Here is a 16,686-nt window from a genome sequence, read left to right as displayed (position 1 = left end):
CAACTCACCACAGACACCACCACCACCCGGTCTGATCTGGCCTCCATTTTCCATCCAGCCATTGCATATACTCGCAGTCTCTTCATCACCACAGTCACTCTCACCATCATCGTCTTCACCGTCACCCTCACTCTCACCCAGTACACCAAAACCACTACCTGTCTAATGTTATTTCCATTGTCACAATTACTGTCATCACTATAATCTTTACAGCAACCCTCACCTCACCTCCACATTCACCACAACAATCGCTGTCACACTACCATCACTTTCACAATGGCATTCACTCATCTCTACCCTATAATCAACCTCACCACCACAATCACAGCCACTTCCACCCGCAAACGCCACCATCGCCTCCAGTAATCTTCCGACCACCCGCCAGCCACTCCACTCGCCTCCTGGCCGCCACAACGCTGCGAAATGTGTTGGGTACCAAGAACCTGGCGGAGATCCTGAGCGAGAGGGAGAGCATTTCACACAACATGCAGAGTTCGCTAGACAAGGCCACGGATCCATGGGGTGTCAAGGTGGAAAGGGTTCAGATGTGAGTATGAAAATAATTACCTGTTTTTTGTCTCTTGAGGAGATACCACACTGAGTAAGAAGCAAACTGATTCCTGTAACCCACGAAACCACAGTACGTTGGGTCATGGAGTGAGTAGAGATGTGAGTACGAAAATAGTTACCTGCTTGTGCAATCTTTTGGTGACTGAACGCTGATGAGTTTTCTGTCATCTAGGAATTTAATACGCTGAGTAGTAATTATATCCAACAAATGAACGCCTGGTTGTCCAACTGGTTAAGGCCCTCCAACTGCACGTGACACATTAGGATTTAAATCCGAGGCACGAGTGGGGTTTATTATTTACGTAATATCACCCAGGAGTTTGCGACTGGCCACTGTCACCTTAAATGTCTGGACTGCGTAGCCCAGTTCCAGGCCCCTGCCCTCCTGATGAGCAATTAAGGACGAAACAACAAGAGAGAGTAAAATTATTAACTTCTAATGGCAGTGCAAAGCCCAGAACTGGTATAGGTAAATTTCACTCGCAGGATTGGTTGATTCATCCATTATTTGTTATGACTGAAGCAATGCTTCTCGGGAGTGACTCTGCATTAGAAACTGGTTGGAGTGTATAATAGACTCTTGGATATAATGGCTGTGATGGGGACACAGGAAGGAGCTCTTTCTTGTATGGGATATCCTCCAGTCTATTCCGTCCACATGTCACTAGAAATCACTCTGTATTATTATTCTGTTTATGAAGTTTTCCATCAGCATTTTTGTAATAGAATGAATACAAGGGGTCAATGTGGGCATCCATTGAGATGCTATGGTCAGTGTAAATGAATGTAAAGCAAATTATGGCATTTTTGGATCTTGAAAAGGTGTATGACAAGGTGTAGATGAAGAGACTGTGAAATATGCTAGGTGTGCAGCACAGTATGTGGTTTGGAGGGGAAAATGACAAAGGCTGTAAAGAGTTTTCATGGTGGCAGCGATGCATTTGAACAAGTGTACAGGTAAATGAACGTTTGGGCGAGTGGTCCAGTATCAGTGCTGGAGTGAGAATAGAAGTGATGTCTCCATGACTGTTTAGTAAGGATGGCTGTGAATGGGAGGACGGGGGGGGGGGGTAAAAAGTAAGAACGTTGAAAACTAGATTTGGTAAGATATAGTAAAAGACGGACTATTTCAAAACGTTATATCAGTGTTACCTACTGTGCGTGAACGGGATCTTGCAGAATGGTTCCGAGCTTTGTGAAAACGGCCATACCACGTTGAGTACACCGCTTCCCGTCCGATCAGCGAAGTTAAGCAACGTTGGGTCTGGTTAGTACTTGGATGGGTGACCGCCTGGGAACACCAGATGCTGTTGGCATCCCTACGTGTCAAGTGGGGTTGGTGGAGGATTAGTGCCCCTCCCTGTAAAACAATTAACTCTAAGCCGTTGGCCACCCCGTGTGGGATACATGGCGTCTGGCAATGAATGAATGAAAAATGTATGGGTAATACCGTGGATATTAAGAGAGGTGATTTACTGTGTCCTAAACCGGCGAATAAGGAAATACTAACAAGTGGTGGAACGTTCAGAACGATGACGTCTTTTACATTCTGTTGTTGCTACCTTTAGATAGTCTTTTCTCTGTTGAATTTTCTTTCCCTTACTGGAGGGGTTATTTACAGCCACCATTATCCCCTTCAGTATGGAAGGTTTTCCCTAAGCTTAATATAATAATCGTCTGGAGGTAATAATAATACAAAAAAGACGACATCGGGTTCAAGGGATTAAATGACTTTGAAAGTGTGAAAAGGGAGTGGAGAGCAGAGTGGCACGAGAAAGAAAGGTTGTAAGTGCTATGAAAGCTTGGTACGAAGACGTTGCAACAGGACTGCATAAAATTTTCTGTTTTAGCTTTTTTATCTTATCTTGGCCCTAGTTTTTGTCCTTCACTATCGCTTTACATCCTCTCCACAGCACTTCTTCGTGACTGGCATCATAAATATATTATTGTGCAGATCTGTTATTATGACTCAGTATTCAAGTTAGAGGTATGGTAGTTTTAGGACAAGTAAGAGTGAAAAGCGTGTAGTTTCCGTATTGATATATCAGTGTGAGTCACTTCTATGGCATGACTATAGTACGCTTGGTGAAAGGAATGTACCGGTATTTACGGGACAGTTGTGGAATATACTGTAATTATATAAGGCGCGCATATTGAACAGGATAAAAATGACTGAGATACGTGAAAGATAAAGGGTGAGGAAGTACGCTGATTGCAGGATATAAGTGAGAGATGTTAGATAATGGAGAGACAAAAAAAATGATGTAGGTAGGATGCTATGTACGATATACTGTATATTTATGTACGGTATATACTGTACGGCTGGATTACACACATCTGAGATGAGCAGGCAACTCCACTATTCACATTCAGAAAGAATATTACTGGTCCTGATAGGAAGTTTATCTACAGTAGAGACAATACCACTTTCTCTCATTGGAGAAGTGTTCTGCCCCAACTCATGCATGAATAAAAATGTGAGAGACTTTCGAAGTGTAAAGGGAGGAAAACACGTAGGAAGTTTATACAGTCTACAGCTGAAATTCGTCTGAGCCTTTTTGTAAATGACATGAGCCTGTGATCTGGTAACACTGTAGGGCAAAAAGTGAAAAATGAGTTTTATATAACAATGATTATTGTTCATTATCTAACAAAATAAAATTTGCTATGTAAGAAACTAGCAGGCTCATACAATGAGAGGAGGATTGAAGCGAATGTCTGCTGTCGAGAATACTGGAGTGGTTGAGCTTGTAAGAGTGGCTGTATGTCATTATGAAAGCATCAGCAGGACGACAACACCTGAGAACATATCTGACGGCACAGTAATGTGTGTGTGCATTTAGATTTTCGTCCCTTGACTGTGGTCAAATCTAAATTTAGGTTACTGTCAGATACCACACACACCCGACCAGTTGGGGAGTAAAAAGGTATATGAAGGTAATTTTAACTGCGGGAAAAGACGAAAACAGCCAAAAAAGAATACTTGTTGTAGTAAGTGAAAATATGACAAAGCGCATTATGAGTGATGAAATAAAATAACTAGTGAGACACAGAAATGGATGAACGAAACATATGAGGACATATCATAGCAAAGATGTTGCCCCATTTATAATCTGGAGATCATGGGAATACTTCTCCCCCTGCAGGTGTTGCCAGAAGACCACTGGTGTTGGCTGGAGCTGAAAAATTGAAAGATTTAAATGATGAGTGACTAAAGGTTTGGAGTTTGCTGGGCACCGTGAGACTAACTCTCTTAAGTCTGTGGTTTCTCTTTCTTGATTCTGAATCCCACCCATCTCATTTATTACAGTGGTAATGGTGCTGATGATTCATCTGCTGTATGTCTTTAGCACAGCAAGTACAGTAAAAGCTTGATATAAAGAATGCGGGATAAAACGGAAGCTTGAGAAAACGGAACAACTTTTTTCTGTAAGGTACTCGCAGCATACCAGAAGTTTTCCATTCTGTCGCAAGGCGTCGGGTTGCCGTAATGGAAACAAGTCGGCTCCGTGGCCGTGGAAAAATCCCGTTGCACCGAACATTTCAGGTCGATCACGAGGCGCGGGATTTTGTCACAGGCCGCGACAACAAGCCGCTTTGTCCCATGCCAGGTGAGGCTGCTCACCTCGCGGTAGTCTACCAGCAACCCCCGCACCGTTCAAATCTCTCCAAGTGTGATCACCTTGGCATTACCCAATTTTTTGTGCCTTTTCTGTTGAAAATAACCAAACCAATTGTTTGCCACGCTTAAAGCGCGGGGAAAAAAAAAAGAAAGGGTGAGGCTTTCTCTGGGCCAGATATTAGAAATAATCGCGAAAAGTGAGCGTGGTATACAGTGAAGACGATCTTGACTGACTATGGGGTCAAGAAAACGTAAGTGCATGAGATTCGCAAGCATAAAGAAGAAATGAAGAAATTGAAAGTGCTGCCAGATGCGAGTGTTAATTCCTTTAAGATATCAGCATTTTTGGAAAGGCGGTATCAGAAGAAGCCAAAATATGAAAAACATGAGGAGGTTGTGTTAAAGTGGTACCAGGAGCAGCAAGCCCAGGGTATGCCAGTGCGAGGGCCTGAGATAAAGAATGCTTCGTTAAGGTTCACTGAAAAACTAGAAATAGAAGATTTCCATGTGAGTAATGGCTGGATATCTAACCTTTCAAAGTGGCACGACATCGTGCATAAGAAGGCAGTGGGTGAGCGTTGCAGTGCTGATGTCACGAGTGTGGAACCATTCATCGAAAAAATAAAGGCAATACATAGTGAAACTGGCCTTAAGCCCTGGCAGATATATAATGCTAATGAGACTGGCCTCTTTTGGAAGGCACTGCCAGACAGCACACGTGCCTCAAGAAACCAGTCCAGTGTCCCAGGCCACAAACAAAGTAAGGCTCGAGTGTCGGTGTTGCTGTGTTCCCACTCAGACACAACCCACAGACTGCAGCCTATGGTGGTGGGGACCGCAAAGCGACCATGTGCGATGCGGCTTATGATAGACAATATGCCCGTGGACTATGATAGTAATGCCAAGGCCTGGTTTACAGGCACCATTACCAGGTCTTGGTTCTTCACTAAATATGTCGAGTCTGTGAAGAACTATCAGACGCATGTGCACAATGTGCAGCCAGGGCAGGTTAAGGCTCTCCTCCTCCTGGATCAGGCCCCAGCGCACCCCTCAGAGGAGATCCTGGTGACGCACGACGGGCAGATTTGGACCATGTTCCTCTCTGCCAACACCACTTCCATCTTGTAGCCCATGGACCAAGCTATCATCAATACCTTCAAGAGACATTACAGGAGGCTGATGCTGGAGGATATCCTGGTGGTGGAGATGAAGCCTGAGACAGGAGACGAAGATACGAGGGGAAGGAGGAGTGTGGAGGCATGGAAGAAGTTCTACACGCACAATACAGTTATCAACATCCGAAAAGCCTGGGAAACCGTATCAAACAGGACAATCATTTATGGGTGGAATGCCTTTTTCAAGGAGAGGGACGTGGCTCAGAGGGTGGAGGATGAGGATGCCAACTTCGAAGGGTTCACTGCAGAGGAGTGCAGGCAAGCCTTTCAACGTGCAGGAGAGGCTGAGGTGGAAATGGAGGAGATCCAGGAGTGGCTGAACCTCGATGCTGGTGACTCTGGCTTCCACATGCAGACCGAGGACGAGATCGTGGCCGAAGTGACAGCAGAGGAGCCTACATTCGTCGAAGACGTGACGGAGTTCACCAATCCTAAGAAAAGAGCCTCCCATGCCTCAGATTGTGTAAAAGCTCTGCTGGACTACATCCTCGACTCGAACTATGAAGATCACCAGAGTTTCTACCCCGATCTGAGGGAGATGAGAACAAGAATAAAGAAGGTACAAAGGGAACTGTACGAGCCACGGCAGACAAAGATCAAGGACTTCTTTAAGCCACCTACGTCACGTCAACCAGGGAAAGGAAGGAAAGCTGGACTTCAGACATTTCATTACCATCCACCAGCAGCCTTCCCTCCACAGCATCTGATGTTTCCCTTCCTTGCACCTCTACCAAAGGGACACCGCCTGTGACCCCATCACCGACACCATCCCTGATGATCCCCAGCCCCACCATCACCCCAGTGCCTCCCCCAGTGCTGTTGGAGGGGGACTCAGACAGTGAATAGGGAAGCATCACGCCTGACACATGTTTGGGGGGATGTGTCAGGCATAATTCAACAAACAAGTCATATCCCCCCCATTTGGAGGTGAGTTTTTTACTGTTTTATTTATTATTATTATTATTATTATTATTATTGCGGGTTCTGACTGCTCTGTGTGTATCATTATGACTAGCATAGGCAGCATGTGTGTGTTTAGCAAAAGAAGCTATTTAGTGGCAACTGTGTATAGGCTTCAGGTCACGAATTAGGGAAGAAATATCGGAAAAATCGCAATTTTCCGGAATAATCCGTTCCATCAATGGTTATGGAATGGAAGCTTGATAAAACGGAATATTTGATAAAACGGAATAGGGGAATTAGTCCCTTATATCAAGCTTTTACTGTATATATAGCAGTTACATATTCATTCATGTCACACACACACACACACACACACACACACACACACACACACACACACACACACACACACACACACACACACACACACACACACACACACACACACACACACACACACATATACATACTCACAATTTTATATATAAATATGTAAATATAGTGTAAAATATATATATATATATATATATATATATATATATATATATATATATATATATATATATATATGTAATGAAACTTTTATGACATCATCAATTTCAATGCAGACCTGGACGGGCTTGGATGCCAATGAATTATTAAAACCACTTCGGTTCTAAACTTTCCCAGGCGGGTGCTTTGACCCGGGTGAAGTAGGTTTTATCTGTTACTCTAAAAGAGCTACGTAGGTCAGAATCCCAAAGTTGCACATTCTGCTGGACGTGTTTCAGTTTGTCATCAGTGGTCTTTATCTGATATTATTGTAGATTCACTCATTAGCAGGGAAAATTGCTAATACACAATGATCTAATGACGACATAAGGAACTGCACTACATCAGTGTCACATGGTCCTCCACAAGCTTAATATCTTAATATTGCAATCTCCAGACGATTTTATTCAGCTCAGGGGAGATTTTTCGAACAGGAGGAGTTGATTTATAGGTTTTCTTAGCCCCTTCACAACTAGGATGTTCTCCTATATTGAATACTCTTGTTTGTAACGAGTAAAATATGAAATATGTGTCCTCAGACTGAAAGGGCTAATATAACCCTGCATATAAATTAATTTAGAAAGAAAAAATCGGGTAACAGAGCTTGAAATAGTGTCACTTTGTGGAAGAAGGTAGGTTACTGATCTGCTTCCTCGTAGGGGTGTCTCTGCTGAGTATAGTCGTGTGCAAGCAGGGAGGAAGACTCCTGCACCCAACCTCTGGTAAATTGTCAAATGGGGCGCGGTAGAAAAGAGGGAATGGCATTGGTCATCAGATTTGTTTCCCTCGTGTCCTCGTTCACCCAGCGGAATTAGTGACGTACATGTAAACAGGTTATTGGGACTTGTGGTGGGAGACTGAGACAGCAGGAAATGACTGTCTGCTTTCATGACCCTCCGACCGTCGATGGGTGAAAACCTAAGCATAATAATAATAATAATAATAATAATAATAATAATAATAATAATAATAACAACCCCCCTACCCCTGGGGGTAGGGGGGTTTTCAAGAATACTCCCCTGCTTGTCGTATGAGGCGACTAAAAGGGTTGGCGGAGGGTTAGTGCCCCTCCACTAACTAAAAAGACAAACAAGAAGCCTCGGACAAGGACCGACCAAAAGATGAAGACCAAAGAACGGACAATGGACATGGTACGGATCGCAAAATGGAATGTAAGGGGTGAGAATGATGAGGTAAAAGAGAGATTGTCCAGGTGCTTGAGGGTGCGAAAGTGAATGTATGTGAAGTAACTGAAACTAAACGGAGAGGAAAGAGTGTGAGAGAATTGGAGTATGGATGGGGTATATGTGCAGGAGTAGGTGAGAATGAGAGGGCAAGGAGTGTGTATTGTTGTGAGTAAAAGATGAAAGAAGAACATAAGACAGTATGAATCAGTTGGGTCAAGGATTGTGTGGATAAGATTGAAAGTTGGAATACACATGTGAGTGATTGTATGCATGTATGCTCCAACGCAAGATTGTGCAAGCAGAGTGAGAGAAGAGTTCTGGACAAATGTGGAAGTGTGCATGGAAAAGTTTGGAAGGAATGAGAGAGTGTTTTTGATCGGTGATACGAATGGTAAAGTAGGGAATGTGAGAGAGGATGGAATAGTTGGTGAGTGGGGTGTGCCTGCTGAGATAGATGAGAATGGCAGTGTATTAGTGGACATTTGTGCCGGGAGGGGGTTGGTGATAGCCAATACCCTCTTCAGGCACAAAATGATCCACAGGTATACATGGCGAGTGACGAGAAGGGTGGGTGGTGAACTAAATGAAAGGAAGGCAATGATTGATTATGTGTGTGTGGATAATAGGATGCAAAGATGAGTAAAGGATGGAAGGGCTTATAGAGGTTGGGGGAGTGGACTTTCTGACCACTACTTGGTGGTGGCCAGAATCAAGATCCATGTAAGATGGAGAAATAGAAGAAGGGATGGCCGGGAAGAAGGAGTTGTTGCAAGGAGAGTGGACAGGTTACAAGAGGATGAGAAAAAGGCAGAATATAAGAGAGAAGTGGAGGAACGATTAGGTAAATATGAATTGGAGCAGATGGGGAACGTGGAAGGTGTGTGCAGGATATTCACAGAAGAAATATGTACAACATGTGATGTGGTGTGTGGGTGAAGAGAAGACTGCAGGGGGTGCAAGGAACAGCGTGGTGGAATGAAGAGGTGTGACAGGCTGAGACACAAAAGAAGAAAGCATACAATGAATGGATGAGAAATAGGGGCGTGGAAGAAGTTGAGAGACAGAAGAGTGAGTTATATGTAGAAAGGAAGAAAGAGGAGAAAAGATTAGTAAGAGAGAGTAAGAAGAGGGTGGATGAGGAATTTGGAAGGAATTGGAGTGTAAAGTGGAGGGACTGTAAGTAAATGTTCTGGAAAGAGGTGAAGAAAGTAAGAGAGGGTGGCAGTGAAATTAGCAGGGGAGTGAAAGATAAAGATGGTAGATTACTAATGGAGAAGGGAGAAAAAGTGTGCAGATGGAGAGAATACTTTAAGGAATTGCTGAACATAGAGGATGGAAGTAATGCGAGTATAAGTGGCTGGGGAATGGCTGGGAGAAGGAGGGAGGTGAGAAGACAGGAAGAAAATAGTAGGATAGAAGTTGTGGAAGCAATGAAGAAAGTCAAATTGGAGAAAGCCCCAGGAACTGATGGAGTGTGTGGTGAAATGCTGAAGCATTGGGGAGAGGTAGTAGTAGAATGGATGTGGAAGATGTGCAGATTGGCCTGGGAGGAAGGTAGAGTCCCGGAGGATTGGAAGTCAGGTATAATTATTCCCTTGTACAAAGGAAAAGGGGAAAAAGAAGTGTGTGGTAATCACAGGGGAATTTGTCTTCTTAGTGTAATAGGAAAAGTGTATGGTAGGATACTTATTGACAGAGTTAGGGAAAGAACAGAGGAATTAATTGGAGAAGAACAGGGAGGCTTTAGTAAGGGAAGAGGTTGTGTAGATCAGATATTCATTCTTAGATCTTTAGTGGAAAAGTTTCTAGAGAAGGGAAAGAAGTTGTATGCGGCTTTCAATGATCTGGAAAAAGCATATGACAGGGTGGATAGACAAGAATTGTGGAAAGTATTAAGAATATATGGAGTAGATGGGAAGTTGTTGAATGCTGTGAAGAGTATGTATGATGGTGCTAAGGCTGCAGTGCGTTTGGATGGTGAACTGAGTGAATTTTTCTCTTTGCGGGTTGGTGTGAAACAGGGATGTGTCATGTCTCCACGGCTATTCAGTCTGTACATGGATGGAGTAATAAAAGAGGTACAAGGTAGGGCAGTGGATGTTGGAGTGGCCCTGGTGAGAGAGGGTAGTGTTTGGCAACTCCCTGTACTGTTGTTTGCAGATGATACTGTGTTGTTGAGTGAAGACGAAGGGGAGCTGCAAGGCTTGGTGAATGAGTTTGGGTGAGTGTGTAAGAAACGGAATCTAAAGGTGAGTGTAGGGAAGAGTAAAGTGATGGTCTTTGAGAGAGGTGAATTCAGTGAATGTACAGTAAGGCTGGATGGTGAGGAACTGGAAAATGTGAGTACGTTTAAGTACATGGATAGTGTGATGAGTAAGGATAGAAGTTTGGAGGGTGAAATGCTTGAAAGGGTACAACAAGGAAGAAAGGTTGTTGGTTCCTTGAAAGCAGTGATAAGAAATAGGGAAGTGAGCATGGAAGTGAAAAAATTACTACATGACAGTATTGTGATACCAACTCTAACGTATGGAAATGAAGCTTGGACGTTGTTGGAAGGACACAAGTGAAGAGTGAGAGCAGTGGAAATGAGTTATTTAAGAGGAGCTTGTGGAGTCACATGGAGAGACAGGCTGACAAATGAGGATATAAAGGAGCGTTGTGGTGTGGATGTGGATGTGATAGGAAGCGTTAGGAGGAACACTCTGAGGTAATTTGGCCATGTGGAGAGGATGGAGGGTGAGAGACTGATGAGGAGAGTGTATGTGAGTGAGGTGGAGGGGGGGGGAAAGGGGGGGAAGGCCGAGGATGAATTGGAGGGATAGGGTGGAGAGGTATATGAGAGAGGGGTGTGTGAGTTGGGAGCAGGGCAGTGAAATGGCGGGGGACAGGACGACGTGGAGGCGATTTGTTTGTGGCCACCCCGTACGGGATTGAAGCGTCTGGCAATAGATAATAATTATAGTAATAATAATAATAATAATAATAATCCTAACAATCCTAATAATCATAATAATATAATAATAATAATAATAATAATAATAATAATAATAATAATATTATTATTATTATTATTATTATTATTATTATTATTATTAATTTATGATTATTATTATCATTAAAATTATTAGAGTTATGGAAAACAGTGTATTGCCCTAATGAGGGCAGTCACCAAATGTCAGATAATATATATGATAAATTTCTGAGGCCATGTAAGCAAACAGAACTACACAAATTAAATCTCCTGGGAGGTAAGAAGAAAAAACACTTTAGTCGTGAGTAATAGCGCAGCCAAAAAGGATCACATTAGTAACCCCAAATATCATGGCACATTTTTTTTTTTTACACATGTATTTATTTCATTTCAAGGGGGATTTAGGAAGGGAAGAGGGTGTGTAGATCAGATATTTGTTCTAAGATGTTTAGTGGAGAAGTATCTAGAGAAGAGAAAGAAAGTGTATGCTACCTTCATGGACTTGGAGATAGCTTATGACAGAATAGATAGACAAGGTATGTGGAAAGTACTGAGAATATATGGAGTGGAGAGGAAATTGTTGAGTGCTGTGAAGCGTATGTACAATGGAGCTAGGGCTACGGTGCGAGTGGATGGTGAGCTGAGTGAATTCTTTGATCTCAGTGTGGGACTGAAACAAGGTTGTGTGATGTCTCTATGGCTGTTTAAAATATACATGGATGGCGTTGTAACGGAGATGCAAGGTAGGGCAGTGGATGTGGGGCTGGCTCTAATGATTGAGGGTGAGATTAGGAAGATTCAGGTGTTGCTGTTTACTGATGATACAGTATTGTTGAGTGATGATGAATGGGAGTTGCAAGGTTTGGTGAATGAATTAGGGACAGTGCATAGGAGGAGGAAGCTGAAAGTTAATGTAAACAAAAGTAAAGTTATGGTGTTTGAGAGGAATGAAGTCACAGAGTGTGCAGTGAGGTTGGATGGTGAGGATATGGAGAATGTGAGTGCATTCAAGTACTTGGGTAGTGTGATGAGTAAGGATGGAACCTTGGGGGATGAAGTGCGTGACAGGGTACAGCAGGGAAGGAAGGTTGTTGGTTCACTGAAAGCAGTGATGTGAATTAGGGAGGTGAGTATGGAAGTTAAGAAGTCACTGCATGATAGTATTGTGATCCCTACCCTGACGTATGGAAGTGAGGCATGGACCTTGCAAGAGGGGAACAAGTCAAGAGTGAGAGCAATGGAAATGAGCTACTTGAGAGGAGCATGTGGAGTGACATGGAGGGACAGGTTGACGAATGAAGAAGTGAAAGAACGTTGTGGGGTGGATGTAGATGTGGTTGAGAAGATTAGGAGAAATACATTGAGGTGGTTTGGACATGTGGAGAGAATGGAGAATGAAGGACTGACTAAGAGGGTGTATGTAGGTGAGGTGGAGAGAGGGAGAGGGAGGGGAAGACCGAGAATGAGGTGAAGGGATGGAGTTGAGAGGTATATGAGGGAGGGGGGAGTGAGCTGTGGGGAGGGTAGTCAAATGATGGGTGACAGAGCGACTTGGAGGCGTTTTGTGTGCAGCCACCCTTTGCGGGATTAGGGAGTCGGGCTATAGATAGATAGAGAGATAGACATTATTTCTCAATGGAAAATAAGAAATGTGTGGGTAAGCGAGATGGCGGGCGATCACTTAAGGGGTCTTGGCTGTGAGTTATTTACGAAGGGGGTCCACGCTCCCCCTGATAGCTATATATATTCTGCTGGGGAGTTCGACCTTTGACTCTGCTACTTTTCTTCCTTCAGTACAAGTGCTTCATTTATATTTTATTCTTTCTTCTTCCATGTGAAGTTCCTCACCACCCACTCGATGCAGTGTTGCTCTTAGGTGCCTGCCTCTTCCTCTCTTTCTTTCTGCTTTCATTCCTTCACTTCTATCTTTATTTCATTCATTCTTTCCTCTTCCTTCTGCCTACTGCTGACTCTACACTGAGTGAGAAGCCAAATGGTTTCTTGTACACCAGGAGACCATTTACAACACTGAGCGGTAACCATATAGCCAAATTATTGCTCCTGGCGGTTTAGTGGGCATATTAAGGCGCTCCAATCGGACTGAGCCGGTGCGGGTTTATATCCAAGGGATAGTTGGGGTTTATGGCTCACGTAATGCCACTCAGAGATGAGTGAGGCTGGTCACTCTCATCTTAAATGTCAGGACCAATTTGCCTAGCCCCGGGCTCCTAAGCTCCTCATGGGCCTACACTGGATTAGACGATGAATGAATGAATGAGAAACGATCTCTCGAACTAAAGAAATAAATATTTGATGGCCATATCTAGCTCACCCAATTCGACACTTCTTACATAAGCTGTGTAAAATTATCTGTACCGTATTAAAGTCCTTTCACCGCAAGAAGTCTGTTCAGGGTGGGGCCCACCTGGTGAATCACCTCTAGCGATGCTGCCAAATCAACCGTAGTACATGCCTCTCTCTCTTTTATTTCCCATCTATGTGCTATTTGAAATTGTTTTTTATATTCTGTATATAGTAAAGGAAGCTATATAGTACATTGAGTATCACTTTTTAGAATTATAACAACGATTTGAATTAATTCTATGACACGTGGCAGAGCTTTTTTCCCATGTTGCCACGCCGAGGTCGGCGAGGGACCCAGGGTCACTCCCTGTCTAGCCACCACCCAGGATGGAAGGTCCCACAACTCCCACCCGCTCCTGCTCGAGAGTGCTGCATAGCAGGGAAAAGGAGTTGATATACAATGTTAACAAGTACTTCTCAGAAGAAAAGGCTTGTAATGGATTCATAATCCCGCCTTCAAAAGCATCTGCTCGCACTGCGAAAGTTACCAACGTTTCTGAGAAAATAGTTCAACGAATTTGCTTGAAACGGACACTGACGTCACCAGAACGGCCTATGTTTTTATCACCACGGAAGAGGAAATGTGCTGCACCTGTTACGAGTCTTGACGATTTTGATAAATGTGCAATAAGAAGAATAGTCTTGGGATTTTATGAAAGGCATGAAATCCCAACTCTGCAAAGAATTCAAGAAGACCTTAAGGCAAAAATATCCTTCAGTGGTGGCATAACCTCCCTTCACAAGATTCTGCAGGAGATTGGCTTCAAATATGCCAAGGTTAATGGCCGCAAATTCCTTATGGAGAGGAATGATGTTGTGGCTGCTCGCACAAAGTTTTTGCGAGAAATAAAGCAAGTAAGACAGTCCTCCCATAATATCGTGTATCTGGACGAGACTTGGGTGAACCAAAATTACACGGTTGGAAAATGTTGGACAGACACCACATCACCACAAGCCACTGGAGTACGACAGCCAACAGGAAAAGGAAGTCGTCTGATCATTCTTCATGCTGGAACGAAAAATGGCTTTGTAGACAACGCCGAGTTAGTGTTCCAAGCCAAAAACGACGGGGATTATCATAACCAGATGAACTCAACACTTTTTGAGGAATGGTTCAGGAATCAGTTGCTTCTAAACATTTCATCAAACTCGGTAATCGTGATGGATAACGCTTCCTATCATTCAGTCAAGCTTGAAAAAATTCCTACTTCATCATGGAGAAAATCGGACTTGCGAGACTGGCTGATAAAGAAGGGAGTGCAGCCCCAAGATAACTTACCTAAAGCAGAGCTGCATGAGCTTGCCAAGAAGTTGGATATCGCCACAAACTACATAATCAACAAGATTGCGGAAGAAGCAGGGCATCGGGTTTTGAGATTACCACCATACCACTGTCAATATAACCCGATTGAGCTCATTTGGGCTCAGGTGAAGACTCATATAGCCAAGAAGAACACCTTAAAATGGCTAACCTTAAAGTTCTTGTCAAAGAGGCTCTGAGTCTTATCACACCACAAAGTTGGATGGAATTAGTGCGACATGCCGAACAAGTACAAGATGAAGATGCACAAGACATAGCAGCTGAACATTTCGTAGAGTCATTCGTCGTCAATATAACAGAAAATTCTGATGACGAAGAAGATTATGATTAAAGATCAGAGAGAGGATTAGGCCTACAGGGGAAACCTCTTAAAATAAAACGCGCCTAGACTTTTACCTCATAGGTGGTGTGGAAAAAAAGTTGAAAACAAATAACATATATATATATATATAAATATATATATATATATATATATATATATATATATATATATATATATATATATATATATATATATATATATATATATATATATATACACACACCCAGAGAGAGAGAGAGAGGGAGAGGGAGGGAGAAACAGGTGGGATGGGGGTAGGTAGGGAGACAGAGTGATAATCCGATAATTGGTCAAATTGGCATCGTCGCACTCGGGGAAATTCCAACTTCTGCCACACCCTGAACAGACTTCTTGCTGCGAAAGGAGTGTAGTTCTAATCTGACAAAGATCCGTAATCCTTTTGCAGCTCGAATGACCGCCAAGTCTAGTAATATTAGAGAGTAAATCTGGAGAGTAACCAAGGAGACCCATTCGTAACTCATAGCTAAGGCTCTTTACACTTAAGTAATCAAGACTTTATGTTTGAGATGTGAAAAATACTACTTCCGACAGATGAAAACAGTCCATCTTTATTTGTTAGCACGACTCACTGTATGATAACAACACCGTTACCTTTTCGGAGTTAAAAAGAGGATTGGTTGTGAGTTCTTTATGGCAGGGATTGACCCTTCCCATGTACGGAATATTCTGGTGGAGATCGACCTTTGTATCTACCTCTTTTACCACAGCCCGCTTGGCGACACAGGGAGAATTCTGCTCAGGAGAAGAAAGAAGGCAATAGTATTACGAACATAGAAAGGCTTGTGGAAGGAAAGATTAGAGTCTTTTCAGGCGAAGATGGACATGTACAATGGCACAATAATGGCGTCAGTGCTGTATGGAAGAAAGGGGTAGAAAAAGGGTAGAAATGATGGAAATGCAATGCCTAAGGTCTAAATATGGGGTAAGATGTTCGGCGAGGCAAGAAAATGACACCGTATGCTAGAGGAGTGAAAGCTGAGGTAGCGAAGCTGAAAGCATGTGCAACAGCAGTACAATATAGTCACACTGGGAGAATGAATAATGAGAATCTGATGGTGTTAAGATCAGAAGTGGAGTGAGTGAAAGGAGGAAGGAGCCCTAGAAGGTGGAAGGACGTTGAGAATGATCTTAAATCATTGACGTGCGAGCCTCCAGGAAGGTGTAAGGCTTGGTATGAAATGGCTAATGTAAGGATGGCTCACTATCAATGATATATAACAGAAAAGAAATGAAGCGACTGGAGTAAACAGGAAATCAGGATGGTATGCTCATAGATATTTAAAAATGCTTTGTGCAGACCATTACTTACGACTGAATGTGTGAGGCTGCTTTCTCCTGTTTTCCTACGCTACCTCGCTGGAGCTGGTAACAGTGAATATGTAACGAAAATATACTGCAAACATCAGTCTCTTCAATGACCTATTTTCCTGCGTCTTGGAACAACAGATACACGAGAGTTTATTGTTGTTGATGATGTTATTCTATGAAAATTTTGCAACATCCATTACCAAAGTCGGCTCACCCACAATGCTCATCTTCACAGGACGTCTTACTCCCGTACCTTCTCCCTAAGCACTACCATCCCTGTTCCTCCGACACCCACTCCTCTCCGCTCACTCCATCCATTTTCTACTCCCACACCCCTCTCATGCCTCGTACTACATTTCTGGCCGAATCTGTC

General features: G+C 43.1%; 1 protein-coding gene, 1 non-coding gene and 1 pseudogene across 2 annotated transcripts in view; all 3 read left to right on the top strand.

Moving 5' to 3' along the window:
* Positions 1–16,686, top strand: part of LOC145390713 (band 7 protein AGAP004871-like) — a 50,273-nt gene that overhangs the window by 12,530 nt on the left and 21,057 nt on the right. Inside the window, exon 5 of the mRNA XM_080265506.1 lies at positions 376–547. Coding sequence (XP_080121632.1) covers positions 376–547 — 172 coding nt within the window. The remainder of the gene's footprint in view (positions 1–375; positions 548–16,686) is intronic.
* On the top strand, positions 1,768–1,886 carry LOC145390806 (5S ribosomal RNA). The gene has a single exon (XR_013895720.1). It is a non-coding gene; the product is annotated as a 5S ribosomal RNA (ribosomal RNA).
* LOC145390760 (uncharacterized) lies at positions 14,410–14,975 on the top strand (annotated as a pseudogene).

The sequence above is a fragment of the Coenobita brevimanus genome, chromosome 15 (genome assembly GCF_032717465.1).
Source record: "Coenobita brevimanus isolate Jiangsu-jjx chromosome 15, ASM3271746v2, whole genome shotgun sequence".
Taxonomy (NCBI): Eukaryota; Metazoa; Arthropoda; class Malacostraca; order Decapoda; family Coenobitidae; genus Coenobita; species Coenobita brevimanus.
Note: the sequence above shows the minus strand (reverse complement) of the source record. Positions and strands in the feature narration are given on the sequence as shown.